At 36.7% G+C, this 18,105-nt stretch overlaps 1 protein-coding gene across 1 annotated transcript in view; it reads right to left on the bottom strand.

The window, feature by feature from the left end:
• The window catches only part of COL4A3 (collagen type IV alpha 3 chain), a 73,262-nt gene that overhangs the window by 35,007 nt on the left and 20,150 nt on the right, over positions 1-18,105 (bottom strand). Inside the window, exons 7-25 of the mRNA XM_052803386.1 lie at positions 17,989-18,042; positions 17,123-17,149; positions 16,434-16,511; positions 15,268-15,330; positions 14,734-14,769; positions 14,573-14,614; positions 13,045-13,122; positions 11,494-11,556; positions 11,167-11,223; positions 9,345-9,389; positions 7,930-7,983; positions 7,504-7,545; positions 6,077-6,164; positions 4,945-4,980; positions 4,433-4,597; positions 3,241-3,333; positions 2,393-2,488; positions 1,979-2,049; positions 355-543 (exon numbers count right to left, since the gene is read on the bottom strand). Of these exons, the coding sequence (XP_052659346.1) occupies positions 355-543; positions 1,979-2,049; positions 2,393-2,488; positions 3,241-3,333; positions 4,433-4,597; positions 4,945-4,980; positions 6,077-6,164; positions 7,504-7,545; positions 7,930-7,983; positions 9,345-9,389; positions 11,167-11,223; positions 11,494-11,556; positions 13,045-13,122; positions 14,573-14,614; positions 14,734-14,769; positions 15,268-15,330; positions 16,434-16,511; positions 17,123-17,149; positions 17,989-18,042 (1,377 nt within the window). The remainder of the gene's footprint in view (positions 1-354; positions 544-1,978; positions 2,050-2,392; positions 2,489-3,240; positions 3,334-4,432; positions 4,598-4,944; positions 4,981-6,076; positions 6,165-7,503; positions 7,546-7,929; positions 7,984-9,344; positions 9,390-11,166; positions 11,224-11,493; positions 11,557-13,044; positions 13,123-14,572; positions 14,615-14,733; positions 14,770-15,267; positions 15,331-16,433; positions 16,512-17,122; positions 17,150-17,988; positions 18,043-18,105) is intronic.

Below are 18,105 nucleotides of genomic sequence, written 5' to 3'. Positions count from 1 at the left end.
TTTAAGCATTATAAGTAGTCAGGAAAACTGTCTTTTTTAAAAAAATCTTATTCATCATAGGAATCCAAGATAATGCTCCAATACAAATATCCAAACTAATACCAAAATAGACTGCATAGGTTTTTCAGCAACATGTACCTGCACTTGCCTCATCTCCCTCTAGTATTACGTAAGAGTATTTACTCTCATTCTTTCATGCATATTGGTTGCGATAGTTGAGCACACTACCCATAAGTCAGGTAGAGGATATTCAGTTAAAGTATCTGAATAGATAAAACAGACTGCTGTACAAGACATCAATACTGACTTAGGTTATCATGAATTCTATATTAATTGCAAACAGTGCATACCCACCTCTTCACCTTTAGAGCCCTTGCATCCTTTAGAGCCAGGTCTTCCCAGAAATCCACTTGAACCTTTTCTTCCTTTATCTCCTCTGGCCCCTGGATCTCCTCGCTCACCCTTTGGCCCTTCTGGATATACGTATCCTGGCTCACCTTTTGATCCTTTATGTCCTTGATCTCCTCTAAAACCTGGAGGTCCCTGGAACAGAGCAATCAAAAGAACTTCAGTGCTGACATATGTCAACTGTTTTCAAGCTTTCTTTTTTTAAATTAAATACCTGAGTGATTCTCTTTATTCTCATCTTTATTCACTGTAACAGAACACTTCAATCAACAGGGTTTTGGGGTTTTGTTTGTTGTTTGTTCTTCCTTTTTCTCCTGCCTTTACTCCTGATTATCATTTAATTTACACTACTAGAAGCAGGAACAATGCAGGATCATTTAATGGATCAGACTATTAGCTACCTGGCTGTGCTTTGGTAGCATAAAAAGAAGGCCAAGTACCTTAATCTAATTAGAGATTTCTCCTCCACATGGGAATATCTCCCCAGGGACACTGTAACTGCCACAGTTGGCTCTGTTTGTAGTTAACTTCTCCTCTCCCTTCTCTCCCCCTCAGGGTACAAAGTGGGTACTCTATCCCAGCCAAAACCAGTACAAGCTGAAAGCACACTGGGCTCTAGTGATCTTGGTCTCATGAACTCCTGGGAGCTTTCTGGAAAAGCCTGTTACAAGACTCATTCTGCACCTGTACGGCAACCACAATGAATAATGTGCATGACAAGGGAGATTTAGGTTAGATATTAGGAAAAATTTTTTTACTGAGAGGGTTGTCAAACATTGGAATGGGCTGCCCAGGGAAGTGGTTGAGTCACCATCCCTGGAGGTATTCAAAAAGCGAGTGGACAGGGTACTCCAGGGCATGGTTTAGAGGGCATGGTTAATGGTTGGACTTGATGATCTTGAAGGTCTTTTCCAACCAAAATGATTCTATGATTCTATGACATTTTTTTATTGGATAGCGCCAACTGTAATTCCCCATAAATATTTACTACTACAGGCACAAATTAGAACAACCAAATGGTATGTCTGTGGCAGCAGGTGTCAGCCTTCCCTCTTCATAATGTTTCCCAAGAGGGAATGTCCTTTGCACCCCTGAAGAGGGTATTACAAGAAGCAAGTTTCTCTGCATGCCTGGGGCTTTAGCAAGTCCTGAGTATGCTGGAAACAAGAGAAGTAAGAAATCTGACGAAGATCAAAGCACACAAAACTCTATATATGCTTTACAGCGACTGCCATGGTTATAGAATCACAGCGATGAACAGAAGTTAACTGTAAACTACCCATACCAGGCAGAAGAATTCTAGCCATCATGAAATGCAGCACAGGTTAATCACACAGGTATTTACCTGCCTCACTGCCTGGACTGAACTTCCTGCTGCACTAAGCAAAACAGGCTCATGTAAAGCTAGGTCAGCCATACTTTACAGTTTCTGCCTAGGCTTCCCATGCAGACACATTCATTACTACAGAAAGGAAACTGTTGAGATCACCCAGTATGACACTGCATGTAATACCAACCATGAGGTTTCTCTGAAATAATTCTTGTGGGATCTGAAAAACCAAAGTCTTACTTGAGCTCCTGGAAACCCCGGTGCTCCTGGAGAACCTGGAGAACCTTTCGGACCTCTTGTTCCTTCTCTACCTGCAAAAGAAACAGCATATTTTTTAATGAAAACAAGGACATGGATTTTGACAAGCTCCAATAATCATACCCAGCATTGAATGTTTCTGCTTGTTACACTGACTGCATCATCATAGATTGACCTGGCTTCACGCTGCACCTAAGCCTATTAGAATTCTGACTTCACCTCTTTTAGGGCTTGTGCTCCTATCAGCGGATGGAGCTGCATCAGGCTCTTACACTCATCACAACCTCAGGACTAGTTCAAGGACTGCATGCTGTAGACATGCCAATACCTGATTCTCATGCTAAAAGCAAAATCATTGGCATTTCCTACTATCCTGTTAAGAACAAGATAATTTACCAGGCATGCCATCCCGGCCTTGTGGCCCAGGAGAACCAGGAAGACCAGGTATTCCCGGAATATAGCTGCAATCAGTACACACGTAAGCTTCATCACCTAGAATGAAAATAATTCATTAGTTGTTCCACAGCAAGTCATTCCCAAGCTTAACTGATGTGTTACATTGTTATAGAGGATGGCTAACACTTTTTGGCCAGAGACTGGTAGAATCACAGCCTTTATTTTGTTGGAAGATCGCTTCCAACACAGTACAAAATTATCTGTGGTCAGACAGTGAATCAGAACTGATAACATTTAACTGAAAATGCAGGGACATTCAGTTTAGATCTCTTTATTTTTTCAAGTCTAGTTTTAGTAAACCATTTGGATACAGTCACTCTACTGATAAGCCAAATTCTCTGAAAAGATGAAACGGACATAGGCTTCAAACTAACATGGCTCCATAACAGCCTGGGTGACTTTAATGACTAGCAAGTGGCAAAGAGATTCAGCATCTCCCGTGGTGAGATTTGCAGAAGGAGACTTCTCTCAGAGAACAACTGTTAGCGCTGAACATAACAATAGGAGAATATGAAAACCCTACCAATCTGTAATAATTGTTCCAGTGAAGATTTACACCCTGATGCAGTGCTGTACAACTGGTGTGCAGCACTGGCACACGCACTGCCCTTCTAACTGCTGTTTACTGTAAGGGGAGGAAGACATCTTGCTATCCCTAACGAATTCTCTTAAATCTCTGAACTCATCAAATGGCTTAAGAGATAAATTAAATTCAAAATCTTAGGAGGATCCATGAAGATTACTGGATTGTACCGTCTACTTCTGAGTGGTAGTTTTCTGAAACTGACCTTTAATGCCCATATCTCCTGGAGGTCCTGGAGGTCCTGTACACCCTGGCTCTCCAGGAAGTCCTGGTAGGCCTGTTCTAAATGTTACTCTACCTGTTAATGAAATGAGCATGGCACCATTACATCAGCAGATTATTCAGACAATTCTCTAGCTGCTGAGAGAAAAAAGTTGCAGGGATGAGCTGGAGACAGTATTCTGATCCTTATGGGTCCCTTTCAACTTGAGATATTCTATCATTTTGTGATTCATTTAAAAGAGGGAACTACCTGGACAAATCCAAAACACCTGTAACTAGAAGTACTTGAGGATAAATATGGTAATGCCAAAGCAAATCTCAGCAGAATAACTGAGATCTGTCTAGCCTTTAAAAAGCGTAGTCCCTTCTAGGAAAGTATTTCCATTCGTGGTAGGGAAACTTTTTTTTTAATCCTGAATTATTAATGCTGTTCATGTATCTTTGACAGAATTATTCTGCTGTATTTACTAGTACTTTGGAAAAACAGAACATGCATTGAGCTCTTCCTAAGGTAATATATTTGGGGCATAGATACATTTTTCAAAGAGAGAGAAAAGAGGAGTACTACATTGGTACTGGTTCAGAAAAACTTGGTTTGGCCATACCACATAAAAAAGAAACATGATGCTGTTGGGACTCCTAGTTAAAGAGGTATTCCAAGTTAATACATTTTCCTAGAAGTATTATAAACTGCTACTACTTTATTTTCATGCTGCCAGAAGTTCAAACCTGCTCTAAGGCCCACTAAGACCTCTGGAGGCATGCAAGTGATTTCTCTAGCTTTCATATTAGTCCCTTCTGAAATTTAGTTTTACAGATTTACTACAACTTTTGGTAAAATTAGGGGTTTTTTTTAAGAACAGATTTTCTCTCATTAGTCTTTCCTGGTTTTATGTAGCAGATTTTTAGAGTCACAGTTATACAAAAAGGTGAGAAATCTTTGGGAAGTCATTGTATCTTCCCCACAGAATCTCATTAGCAATGGAGCACAGACCTTCACTACATATGTGTTTTCATGAATATCCTAAAACAGAATTTCCAAAGAGAAATTATATTCAACCATATTACTCAAAATATACTCTGTATGTAATGAATTTATATAATCTCATACATTAGGTATTGAGATGACTCTGGATTTGTTCTTGTTCATTGTACATACAATACTGAAACATCACCTGGTTCTCCTGGAGGACCTGGTAATCCAACAGAACCAGGTCTGCCAGTAATACCAGGTAGTCCTGGAGGGCCTACAATACACAAGCCAGTTTGTCCTTTCTCTCCTTTTGTTCCTTTTGGCCCAGGAAATCCTGGGGGACCTCTCAGACCAGGTCTTGACACACCTAACCAAACAGGAAAAAATACAAAAATGAAGTTAAAGAAGAAATGGAATTTCAAAGCAAAGGAAGTACTCAATAGGATGAATGAGACATCAACATACTGAGTTCATCCTACAAATCTTTTTATCTTGTAATATATTAAATAATCACAATGAGAATGTAAAGACATTTTAAAATGATCTTTAACCTCTTTTTAAATGCTTGGCCCATCAAAGCTTTTGGGTGACATTTTTTTACCACTTAGAGATATGTTTGAAGTCATCTGAAGTTAAGATTCCACCAAGCTTATTCAGTATAACGGGCAGGAAGAACAATATATTTTATTGTTGGTACTGGATCATTACACATACCTGGTCTACCAGCACCTCCGGGAGGACCCTGTGGCCCTGCAAAAGCAATGCATTTAGAACTCGAGTTAAACCACTGTATGCTCTGCAAAGTCACTACTGAATAACATTGACTGCAAACTTTGGGCTTCTGCATTTTAAGCTTGTTTTATCTTTTAAGAATTTGGTTTTGACTGAGTAGGCATCTGTTACTTATGCAACTGTTGCAAACTGACAATTCTCCCTGAAATCTGGCAAGATATGGGTGTTTTCAACAGGTAGGAATAGGATCCACCACATTTATTTTAGATGGGGATGCGCTCAATTACTTCAGAACAACTTACAGGCCTGCAAACTTGCTTCTTTTTGCCACTATTATTTGCTCTAGTAAATATACCACCCCTTAGCAATGCATTAATACCTTTGCAAGGCTCAACTTTCCTGTTGCCATCCCTTCCAAGTATGTAAGTCGATTTATAACAACAAAGTGTATTCACTGAATGCAACACAATCACTTGGATACATAAATATTCATAAAACTAGAACATCAAAACACAGAAGGCAAGGACTGGCTGGATGAGTACAAGATATAACCTACAAGATGCCTCAGAGTTCAGCCCACAAGTCCTTGTTACATTGTGATACAGCTCAAATAATAAATCAGTACATTTTAATTTTACAGCATGGCCAAAATAAAATAAAAACTTGCAGATCATTATTATTTTGGAATGACAAGCAATAAAAATGGCATAAGACAAACTATGAAAGCTATTAAAAAAAAAAAAAGAAAAAAGAGAAAAAAGCACATGACCTTTAACAGGAGACTTAGAGCCCTGATCGTTTGTCTACGGCATATACAAATGATGTGCTGATACAGTAGTCCACTAAGGTCATGAGACAGGATGTCAGTGAGCTTAGATGGTCAACTCAATTATCTGCGCAAAGAAATGTGCCAGCTTCATTATTTTTAAGAGGAAATATGGCCATAAATCAAAGTCTCAGGTTACATTTCAATTCTGCAATTTGATGGGAGTAATTTGGAAATATTCTTGTAAAGGCAGAAGCAGGTTGCTGGGTGCTCAAAAACCTAGCCTGCAACAAGCCCTTTGAGTGAACAGCTCTTCCTAAAAGATTCTAGTTTTGATGTCCCACTCACCAGGCATGCCACGTTGACCTTTTGGTCCTGGAGGTCCGGGGGGTCCTTCATCTCCTTTTTCACCAACAACACTATCATAATACTCCGTCTTAAGAGAAAGATTGTAAGAAAACAAAGAATAGTGAGAATGAAGAGAGAAGCACAGTACCTCATATTGAACATTTGGTTAGAACAATGCTATGATCTCATTCATAATTTTGATTTTGTGACACCATGATACCTTTCTAATCACACGGTAATTACAAGCAGCCAGAAATGAAATCATAATTGTTACACACAGATAATGCCAGAAGGCCTGTACAAATATATGGGGCTGGGATTTCAGCTCAATTCCTCAACTCCCAGAGAACTCCTCTGCCTACAGATGCAATTACACAGGCAAGGCATAAGTTGGAGACCCAGTCACAAATATTATGGTAGCATGAAATCAAAAATATTGTTGAAAGAAACCTCTAGGAATCACTTTGTCTATTCTGTTGGCTCAAAGCAGCATCAGCTGTATCTAGACTACTCGTTTAAATAATCATACATGAAAACAGACAAAAATCAACTACTTAAATCACATGTGCATTAAAAAGTCATTCCTATAAGAATTAATACTTAATTTATTAAAATTTAGTATTACGATGTTTCAAAGTTTCTACAAATGACAGGCAAAATCAAAAGGCAATTTGCTGTACCTCTGTTTTTTTATAACTACAAATTTTTGCTCTTTTCTGGAGTATTTTGCATGGGCACCATTACTGACAAATCAGTATTATAATAATTATTGTGCCTTCATATATAAACATCACACTGAAATTTAAACTGACTACTAATGCACCAATTTTAAAAGGAATAAAAATCTGCTTAAAATTAAATATCAAAGTTTTTACTTTTTTCCTATAGATTTTTTGAAAAGCAGTGGTTTTTTTAGTACTCTGTCAATATCACAAATGATTCAGCTTTTTACAAAGTTATTTCTTTTGAACAATTTGGGCAGAAGGTTTCCATTAGGTACACATGAGGCCTTTAAGAAAGCCACTAGTGAGAGAGCATGACCAGACCGAGAAATTGTTCTCACAGCACCTCTTGCTTTCTTTAAAAAGTCTTAGGATTTTAAAATTAACATAACCTGTTCTGGAACTGATTAACGATTGGTTTAAAAATTAACTCCTGTGAATTTCTGTAACTGTTCTGTAACAGTCCAATCTCCTGCCAAAATTGCTGGAACGGAGTGAGGTCTAACCAGGTCCTCATCATGCATCCGGCTCCATGTGAAGGATGATGCCATCTCCGTGAGACTCCTAGCAACACCAGTACTTCGAAAAAGCCATGCGTTGGTTAGAGCACCACAGGACATCCATTATTCCCTCATACAGGCAGTTTGGCTTATTCTTATTCTAATAGTTTAGAACAATGATATGATGAAGATAATTTACACTTACTCGACCACAAGCTCCAGGTGGACCAGTGTTTCCTTTCATCCCCTTCATCAGAGGACAGAGATGTGTTTGTTTATTAAAAACAATACATGACATGACATTTGGTACTCACTGTTACTTCAGTACACTGCTCAAAACATTAAAGAACTTCTCCTCCTGACCAGTCCTTCACCACCCCCATCTCTGTTCCTTACACAACTATTCAGCCACGTACACCAAAAACTACAAGAACATATCAGCAGGCATACATGGACACCAGTTCAAACACACGATCTGTTTCAGCTGATCCATTCCCTATTCCGTGATATCATTACTTGTCATCTGTTAGGTAAGGTAAAACACATTGCATACACAGTGATAAATAACCAAAACCCCAAAACATACCTTACGCTCATCCTCAAAAGCAACAACAAAACCATTAGACAATACCTTAGCTCCTTGCCTGCCAGCCAGTCCTGGTCTGCCCTGTTCACCCTTTTGTCCCTGCAGGTGACAGTACACAATTTTATGAGGATTAATCTTTTAGCACTGCCATCACTAAGATCTAAAATGGAAAGCTTTAATCTTTCATGATGATGGCAATGTGAATATGACTTGCTTATATGAAGAAATCTCAGGGAAAGACTCCGTTTGGGGTACAGTTTCATGTCTGTGGGAAATACTGCAGGTCTCTCATCTAAACCTGCCTTTATAACGGCACACTCCACCAATCCCAAGGTGGAGCTGTCCTGGATAGTGCAAGTGTAGGAGGCTCTGGTTTGTTCTCCCTCTACAAACTACTATTTCTGAAAGGAGAGAAACTGAACACAACGTGAGACTCACATTCAGCTTGGTCAGTCTGCATGATGGTGTTGATCTCAAGAGCTGTCAGCAAGACTGGGGGAAAAGAGTGCAGACTGCTGCTAAAGCTTTCTGCAAGTGTATACATGCAAGGAAAAGGGACTTCTCAGAGGCTTATGCAGCTGAATGACAGAAGGTTTTCTTCCTGTTAGCTGAGGCAGTAGAGCTTTGCCGTTTGTCATTCCACATTCTTTGACAGCGTGGAATGTGTTTAGATTGTCTGCAAAGGTCATTTTGGCGTGATGAAGATGATGTTTTAGTAAGATATGTGTGAAATGGGCTATTCTGACAATAAGAATTTTTGTAAGGTATTTGTAAGGTCATTGTGACCCTAATGATGTCATTAAAGTGGAAGTGAAGTAAATATAAAAGAATTGATATTTCACCAATTGAATACAGTATTCCAAACACATTTGAACAACCTTAGCTTTTAAATTAGTACGCAAATGAGATCATTTTGGTTATAAAATGGCATATTTTAAGAATTATACGATGACAAGATGACAGTTTTAATATCTATCAGTCATCTTGTTTCAGGCCAAGGCAGCTGTGACCTTAACAATAACTTTTCTTTGTAAAAGAATGTCTTTGATTCTAGTGATGACAAATTATTCATTTTGCTTCTTGATTTATGCTGAAGTGAAGGTGTAACTCTTTTGTAAAAATTTCAACGTGACTAACCAGAATTAAACTCAGTAGAATTAATTTTGCATAACTTGGACTGTGTCTCAAACTCATTAGATAGTCAGCAACAAGCAACATGTCTTTTTATTATATACAGAAGAAGAGACAACATCTATGAACTGAGCCCCTCTCTCCTGCATAAATCTATGAGGACATGGTATGTCCCAAAGATAGCTGTGTGAAAGAAAATGTTTAACAGTGTATGCAAATCAACATTTTCAAACACATTCTGCAATGTGAAAAAGCTGTGACAGGAAGATATCACCGTAATAAACAGATTACTATTACTTAGAAAACATTTAGAAGGCTTCCTTCATTACCGGTAAGCCAGGTGGACCTGGGGCACCTTCTTTTCCAGGTTTACCCTACAAAGGAAAAACATAAAATAAAATTAAAAAACTTAAAATGGTCAAGAGAGGGGTCATTGCATTCAAAGAGCATAACAACTAAATGCTGCATATATAACTGTATTTTAGATCTTTACAAATTTTGAAAAGCCATTAAGCAGGCAGGTAGTTACAAGATAAAAGGGGGGTGGAAGATGAAGAGCTCAGAACAACAGGGGAGAAAGTACGTTTTAGAAATTTGTTTTTCACAGAATAAACCAATGAAACTTAAAATAATTCTGAAAAAGATGACCAGACCATGAATTACGATGCAAGCATGAGAAAAACCAGCAATAATCAAAAGATTGCAGAACTTAACCAAGGATGATACTCTGGAAAAGAAGAAGGGGAGCTGGAAAGATGTCACCACAGGCTCAAAACTCACTTGCACATAATAGTATTTTTTTCTAGAATGTAAAATCCACAGCCATTTGATATTTTGTGCTCACTGATGTAATTTCAATAGTAAAAATTTTGTTTTCATTTTAGAATAGCCAGTCAGTCAATGTCTTAACACAATTTGTATTTCCTTAGCATTCTTCAAGGTCAATAGGCAGAAAAGCAAGGGTGCTCTACTACTTCATCCACTAAGGAGGAAGGGAGAGGTCAGTTAAGAAGAGTTATAAAAAGTACTGCATGACAGGACAGGGCTTTTGCAAACAGAAGACATAATATGGAAGAAACACAGAAGATGGAGGAAGAATAACACACATTGGGTAGCAAGAACTTTTAGTACTTTAAACCAGTAACTCAAAAATTTTCATAACATATAGGAATAATAAAAATAATAATCAAGTTGCTCTACATCATCATCATCATTATAGCACCATACAATTGGAGAAAAAGCTATCTACAGGTAGTACTGGTCTTGTCTTGCTACCCTTCCTTGTGGAAGAAAATTTATGGCAACCACAAAAAGTATGGGAAAAGTTTCAAAATATATAAGTTTGGACAGAATTAAATATTTCATTTGAAAATTATTTTCTTAATATTGCTTTTAAAAATGTATTTGGAATCAAAATGTTTTGTTCAGAAAATGTCACAAAACATTTTGATTTATTTGGGTATTTTAGGGTTCTCACCTGATTACATATTAGTAAACTGTTATGAATTCATACAGTTTTAGTTACTAAGAACCTGCATCTTTCATTGATTAGTTTTTATCTGAAAGTCTGAAAGCCATTTGAATGCAAAGTGGTAACTTCCTATTTAATTCTCTTCAAAATATATATGTACTCAAGTAAATAATATTTTAATGTGTATGCTTTTTAAAATAAACATATGATTTTTTTCTCATGTTTTCGTGTTAATAGAATAACTCTCTTATGACAATTTTCTTCATGTCTCCACATACCTGCTGGTTGAGCATACTAATTTAAGTCTGCTGCCTTAAGTAAACCCAATGTTTTTAATTCTCTTCTACATACACAGTGGCACTATAAAGCCAGTATGTGTTCAGAAGAGCACTTTTTTTTTTTTTTTTTTTTACTAAGTTTCAACAGTAGAACTTTTACAGCAAAACAAATAGGAGGGCACCCACCATCAACTGACCTTTACTTCATGTACTCATGGTAACTGAGCCTATAAGAACAGTCATTTGACTTTCAGCTCTCTAGTCTGGTTTACTGGATGAAAGAGCTTTTGAATCTAAGAAAATTTGCTCCAAGTGGCATTGAAGCAAAAACTGGAGAGCAACACTAGTGCAAAACTGCTTTTCAGAAAAGACTAACATGTGTACTCAGTTGTTTGCACATACCTGTGCTCCGGGTTCTCCTTGGTCACCCTTTTCACTTTGAGAATCACCAACAGGCCCCTGTAACAAAACCAGCCTCAAGATACACATACTTGAGACTCACATTTTCTAAATTAAATATATCTTTTATAATTTATCTTTTAAAAAAAAGTGTAAAAATAAAGTACAGTTAGAATGGGTATTCTAATTCTAATTAATAATATTAATAGGTATTCTATCCATCAAAGGTTGGAATAAGTAGTGTAAATACTGGACTCTAAATAGAGTAGCATTTACTAGGTGATGCTGCCTAAACATCTGGATTTAAGGGATTTACTTCTGGTCACTTACTGTGAACCCCATTGGCCCTGGAAGTCCTCTTGATCCTTTTTCTCCTTTCTCTCCTTTCAAGTCCTATTACACAATAAATAAAAATTTAATATGGTCTCTTGGATTTTTCTGTGATTACCATAACACTCAAGTTTTACAAATAAGAAATCCTTATGTTACCAGCAAGCTTCTTTAAGCAGAGATGGTTCTACTGAAATGACTAAGAAACAGAAACTTGATATCAGCGCTCCTGCCTAAGTCTATGATATTTGGAGAAGAAATTGGCTCTGCACATTATTTCTGAACATAGTGAGTTCAAAACAACCTACCTGTGATTGCATGCAAGGGGACTGGAATAAATATCCCCAGAAATGGCAACAAGAAATTGCAAGCAAAAAACAAATAAACCTTAGTTGCTTCACTGGAGCTACAGTTACCTCCAATACGTAAATGCAGTGGCTACCCATGTGAACCTTCCCTCTGTGGGCTCAATATTAGATTACCCTACTGTGTAGTACTACTATGTATTGGGCCACAGCCTAAGGTCATTGTAAAGCCAAAGTTTACAGACTGCCTAAATATTACCTGGTTAGACTCAGGCCCCAAACTATTTAAGTAAGTTTTGAGGGGTTTTTAAACCTTTATGCCCAGTGCCTGTGAAAAATTGCCATGCCCCCATGATAAACTGCCACAGCTGCAACTGCGAAGTGCTCCGGGTGGTCCATATTTGATTTAAACAGGGAAGAGCTGCTGTGCCTAAAAGCTGAACCTTGCTTCTGCAATCTTTCTCTTCCTTCAATACAGTCTTAATGCAAAATTCACAGGAGTTTTGCATCAAGTGCACAGTGATGCAAAATCCAGGGAGTTTTGATGCTCCATGGATTAGATGCAAATTAATTAAGGAAAACAGAGTCAAGAACAGGTGGAAGACTTGTTCTGTTAATATGTGAAGACTTAAAACTGTGTATCAAGTACTGCTGTTTAAGTTCTATGTAAGGACAAAATGCAAGAATTTTAAGTCACAAAGCAATACCTAAAATGAAAGCTGAATCAGAGTATTTCCTTTCTCCAATACTCATTGTTTTTCCAAGACTTTCCATGATTACTCATGTTCCAGTAAAAACAATGAGAAAATAAACTATGAAATGTACATGAACATGTTGTAAGCTTTCGTGAAACTCTGGTAGTTCAGAGCCCTGATATTTTCAGTGACAAGGCCCAGAGGTCAACACAGCTGTTGCTTTGATAGCCATTCAGAAAATCCATGTTGATTTGATAAAGCTAAAAGTGATTTACTTTTCATGTACTCAGAGATCCACAGCAGGTAGGTTACTAATAAGCATTTAACATTCCACTGACATTGTGCAGATGTGCATGTGAATAAACACACCTCAGCTGAGCTGGCTGTAGAGACACACTCTTAAGGAGAGCTTAGTATCTAACTAAACAACTCTGAAAAATGTTAGGATGGGTGAAAGGAAATGTTATCGGAACAATGAAGATGAAAATGTCCTCTCAAAGTAAAACCTAGTAAGATGCTTATCTGAATGCAATGTTTAACAATTTTACTACCGTTGTGTTGTCTGGTCCACTTAATGTCACAATAACGGTTCCTGGTGGTCCAGGGGGTCCAGTTAACCCAGTGTCACCCTTTAAACAAAAAAGAATAATAAAGCAATTACAAGCAGCATGGTTTTTTTTCAAATTTCTATTGCTATACTTTTGACAACATGAAAATTTTTCTGTCATTACACTTAGCCATTAATACAGTTAACATTTCTCTTTGCTTGCTATTTATCTTCCAATAAAAAAGACATATGGAAGACTTAAGACTACTATGACAACCTTCTCCTAGCTGAGAAATATAGAAATGCATATACTGATTTCTCTTAAAGTATCAAGAAATAGCTAAATTTTTATTACTATTCATTTAAAAGTTATACAACCATTTTAACTCTAAATCAAATAAAAATAACTCCTTGATTATAATTTTTCTCTCCATTTGATTAAGTCAATCAATAAAATACATGAACTGTCTTCAGTGACACCCTCAAAACTGCAGTCTGTGTATTACAGGGAGATGATTGTAACATAGTGCTGACAGATGAAATTAGCTTCTGTGTGTCCTTAACTGAAAACATTAATATTACAGTACACTTTTTCATTACGGATCTTTTAGAGCAGGGGAAGTCCTAAATCTTTCCTGTGGAGCTCAACAAAACAACATCCATTAATTTCCAGTGATTTTAAGCTAGTGGAATGCCTTTGCATGCACTTGCAGCATAACAGCAAAGAATGCATGACTCTTCCATAAGGAAGCAAGATGCTCCATGGTTACCTGAGCTAATGCTAATGAATAATCAATTCTCTTTACAGAAATTTTCCCAGGAAACTTCTAGCACATTGCTGGTAGTAATTACAAAGTTAAAACCAATCCCACTGTCAGATAGTGCTGTTTCAGTTCACAGCTGAATCTGTGCAGGTCAGTTAGTGTAACTGTGAGATGCCCCAAGTTCGTGAAAGGATCCTGTAAGGACATTCAGACTGACTACACTGGTCCTCCAACTGAGGTCCTGAGAGGCAATATTTGTATTTGTAGTCATTTCTAGCTTAATATCAATTATATGGGATACAAAGTAAGATCAAGGATGACAAGTCATCCAATTTTTATTCAAAATCTGGGAGGTTTTCTAGCATCATAAAAGGCTGACACTGAAAAGATGTTGGCCATAAGAAGTTGTGAGTCTACAGATGCTATATATTTACCAATGTTTACATGCTTAGATAAGCATTTAGGAACAATATGCAAATGATATATAAATGAATTTAATGCTATGTGTTAGTAAATATTAACTACTGGCTCCTCTAAGTTTCTTCCCTTCTATCAGGAAGTTTATATCATTGACTCTTACATGAAAACAGTTTGTCCTTAGATATTAATTGCCATGTTTCCATTTTCCAATAAAAGACTTCTACATATATACTGAAAATTTTTATTTCACAGTACTTACTTCCCCAAACACTTCACCATAGTATATCAGAAAGCGCAGAAAACAGAAGCAAAACTTAAAAAAATGTTTTATGCATTTTATACAATTACCTTTCTTCCTTTGGTTCCTATTACTTTCAGTCCCATAAGACCCTGTAAAAAAATCCCCAAAGGTTATTTTTTTTTTATTATTTTAAAAACACCTATAAAGTAAGTTAATTGATGTTACACATAATAGGAAGTTTTCATTTTTATTACCAATCTGAGACTACCTTAGGTCCAGGAGGTCCTGCTCTCCCTGCCATGCCCTACAAAAAAGAAAAAAAAAAAACCAAACAAAAAAATCCTTAATTTAAAAAGTTACAATCTTCAGCACCAATATAGGTCTTCTGAAGTACCCAATTTTCATGTGAGTTATATCACTATTTTTATTTTTTTTCCCACCTTTACAACTACAATTCATTGTGAGTGGGTGACAATGTCTATACAGTCTAGTTGCAAACATATACATCTCTTTTACAGTTATACACATTAGTATTTAAAGTGAGGAACTATTTGAACATTAAAATTTATGCCTACATGGACAAGGATGCTTCTGAAAACATGAAAATTATCATGCATAAAAATAATCAAAAGAAACAAAAAAAAAAATCAAGATGTGCGCAGAAGGATATGGATTTTGCATACACATATCTCTAGACCTCAAACCACTCTGGGAGAGTCAAGTATTTGTATTTGTGTAATTCCATACGTTTCTGGGAAAATCGAAGGTTAAAGTAACAAGTGAGACTTAAGTCCATACTCACTGAAGCTCCTGGAGGGCCCTGTGGTCCAAGCTCCCCGGGATATCCTTGAGCACCCTGGGCACCCTGCATATTAAAAAAGAAACAGGAATAAATCTCCTGGCAAGGTTACAAGCAAACCACAAGGCTAAATTCAATGAACTGAATAACAAACAGAGGAGCAGCACTGTCTCTGGATTTTTCATGTCTCGGGATAACACAGAAGTATAATTCCTCCTCCCTGCTTCATTGGTTGGCCTATGTTTTGAAACATGAGAAAACATAACTGTTCTAAAACTAAACTACTCAAGTGAGGATGTATGTCCTGTTTAACTGTGGACATTCTCATAATCCATATAGCACCACTGCTAGCCCTAATAAGTGTTTAATCTTTCAAATACTCTATGCAATAAATTCTACACTTTAGAGCTTCATTTTCAAAGAAATGGAAAATTAAAAATTTTTCTTTTTCTTTTAATTTCATGTCCTCCATTTATTTTAACAGTCAAAAGACATGTCTGCTCTGCCTTCTCCTATTAATCTCCATTTTTTAAAATATGGATCATACTGTCCTTTGTTAGTACACCAGAAGTAGAGCTGGTCTAATCTATTCAATATCACTTCATGGGGAATTTTTGCAGTTAGAGTAGATGGTCATTGTAGGTCCCTCCCAACTGAACTATTTATTCTATTCTACTATTCTATTCTATTCTATTCTATTCTATTCTATTCTATTCTATTCTATTCTATTCGTAGGGGTAAACCCCTAAATCTATGACCAGTTTTTCTCCACTTCTAAAGTATTGTAGTTTGTCTGCAACCTGACCTCCCTATCTCACTTTACTAACACGTAGTGGACACTATTGGTTCTGATGGCAAAATTAATTACTATTGTCTTGGTGTACTCTGTTTTGTAAAGTCAGAAGAAAGACTTTGAATCTGGTGTATTAATCAGATTATGTAAAGTTAATGATTTTTAAAAACACAGAATTATTCTGGTTTAGAAATTAGTGAGATAATTGTAAAATTTACTATATCTATATAAAATATATAATACATTAAAATTATACAAAAATAATTTTAATATATATACACACATATTACATATAATGTTTTTACTATATTTTTTTATATATATAGATATGGATATATAGATATGTATCTCACAGTCTGAATTAATTCTGAATTACCTGAAGTCCAGGCATTCCTGGCAATCCGGGATCACCTTTTGCACCATACCCTTGGTTATATCCATCTGCAGGGCACCCCTGGACAATTAGATAAAAGGGAAGATAAAAAGTTATGCTGTAGAACTCTGTAGTGGAACCAATCTTCTAATACAGTTTGTAGGGAAATAAAGCAACATCAGAATCGCATAATGATGGCAACTGCCCACCATGGATAGTTCTGCCTTTAAAAAAAGATTTTATTAAACAGAATATACCTTTTTCAGGCATTCCAGTTCTCTGTTAGGACAGTCTTCATTTCAGACATACCTACATTACTCACCCACAGTCCTGACCTTCAATGTGGTTTTGGTACTTTTTACCCCTTTAAAATACTCTCTAGTGCATCTGCAGATTTCCATATGAATTCATAAGCTGTTTGCTTAGTTCTTTGTGTGCTTGAAAGCATTAAATTCATTACATGCAATAATGGTAGTTAAAGGGGAAAAAAAAAAATTAAATACTGTTTTGTAACCTGGGGTGAATGCAACTAGTACAGATGAAGCACCAAAGTTTGTGGTTGCTTCTTCTGGAAAGTAGACCTTCTATTACCCATGAACGGAGACGTTAAGAACTCTTTTCCAGCAGCGAACATACACACAAGTTGTTGATCACCAATAAATATATCACGTAATATGGTGTAAATAACTGACCTTCTCTCCTTTGATACCAGCAATACCCTAGGGAGAAGAACAATCATATTATTGAAACAGAAAGCTAAAAGAGACAATGGTGAACAGACACATTCTAAAAATTCTCCAAGCTCAGTGCTCTTGAAGTGATTCATCTTCATAGACATGGTGTATAGCCAGGTACATGTTTACTGTGCCAGACTTCAAATTAAGAAGAAAGGGCATATTGTTAAAAAATAGTTCAGTCTCACAGTTACAACTCTACAAGTGAAGGCAGAACAGTTTTGAAGCCTGACCTTAATAAATAAATAAATAAAATCAGGAGAGCTGGTAAAGTAAAGATCATGTTTAGAAGTTATTAGATGTGAAGCCACTGGAACTTGAAAGACAGCATTCCTTTTCCATTTGTTTAGAAGTTTCTGTTAAGAACACATTTCTAAAGAGAAAAAACAAATCCTAGGGTTAAAGCAATGCACCCAGAATGAGAAGTGCTGGGTTTAATTCCTGGTTCTTATTGACTTAATTAAGCCATAAACTCAAAGATATTCAGGCATGAACTGAAACTGCAATGTATTACGTATATATTGGACACCTTTAGAAATGTGAGTGGTAAATTTTCATGAGTATCTCTTGAGACAGTAAAGAGCTAACACAGTCAATGAATTTGCATGCACTCATTAACTAAGAAGTTGAGACCCGACATACAGCTGATAAAGCATTACTTTTAACTTTGGTTTCTTCACCAAACAGTTTTCATATTAATAAAATGGGGATACCTATATATTTCAACTGTTGTCAACACCAGCTAATGTGAGGCTTTACACTCCTTCAGTGAATGGCTTTATGTGGTAGAAATGCACAAAATCATGAATTTCACAGACACCTACTAGAATGCCTGGAGGACCTCTTCTACCTGGAGGACCTGGAAAACCTCGATCACCCTGAAAGTAGTAAGAGTGACTGTTAATGCATATTATTGTTTATTATTTGGTCTGATTTTAGCA

Source organism: Harpia harpyja, chromosome 12 (genome assembly GCF_026419915.1).
Source record: "Harpia harpyja isolate bHarHar1 chromosome 12, bHarHar1 primary haplotype, whole genome shotgun sequence".
NCBI classification, from domain to species: Eukaryota; Metazoa; Chordata; class Aves; order Accipitriformes; family Accipitridae; genus Harpia; species Harpia harpyja.
The sequence above is the reverse complement of the archived record's forward strand: the minus strand, read 5'-3'. Positions and strand labels throughout refer to the sequence as shown.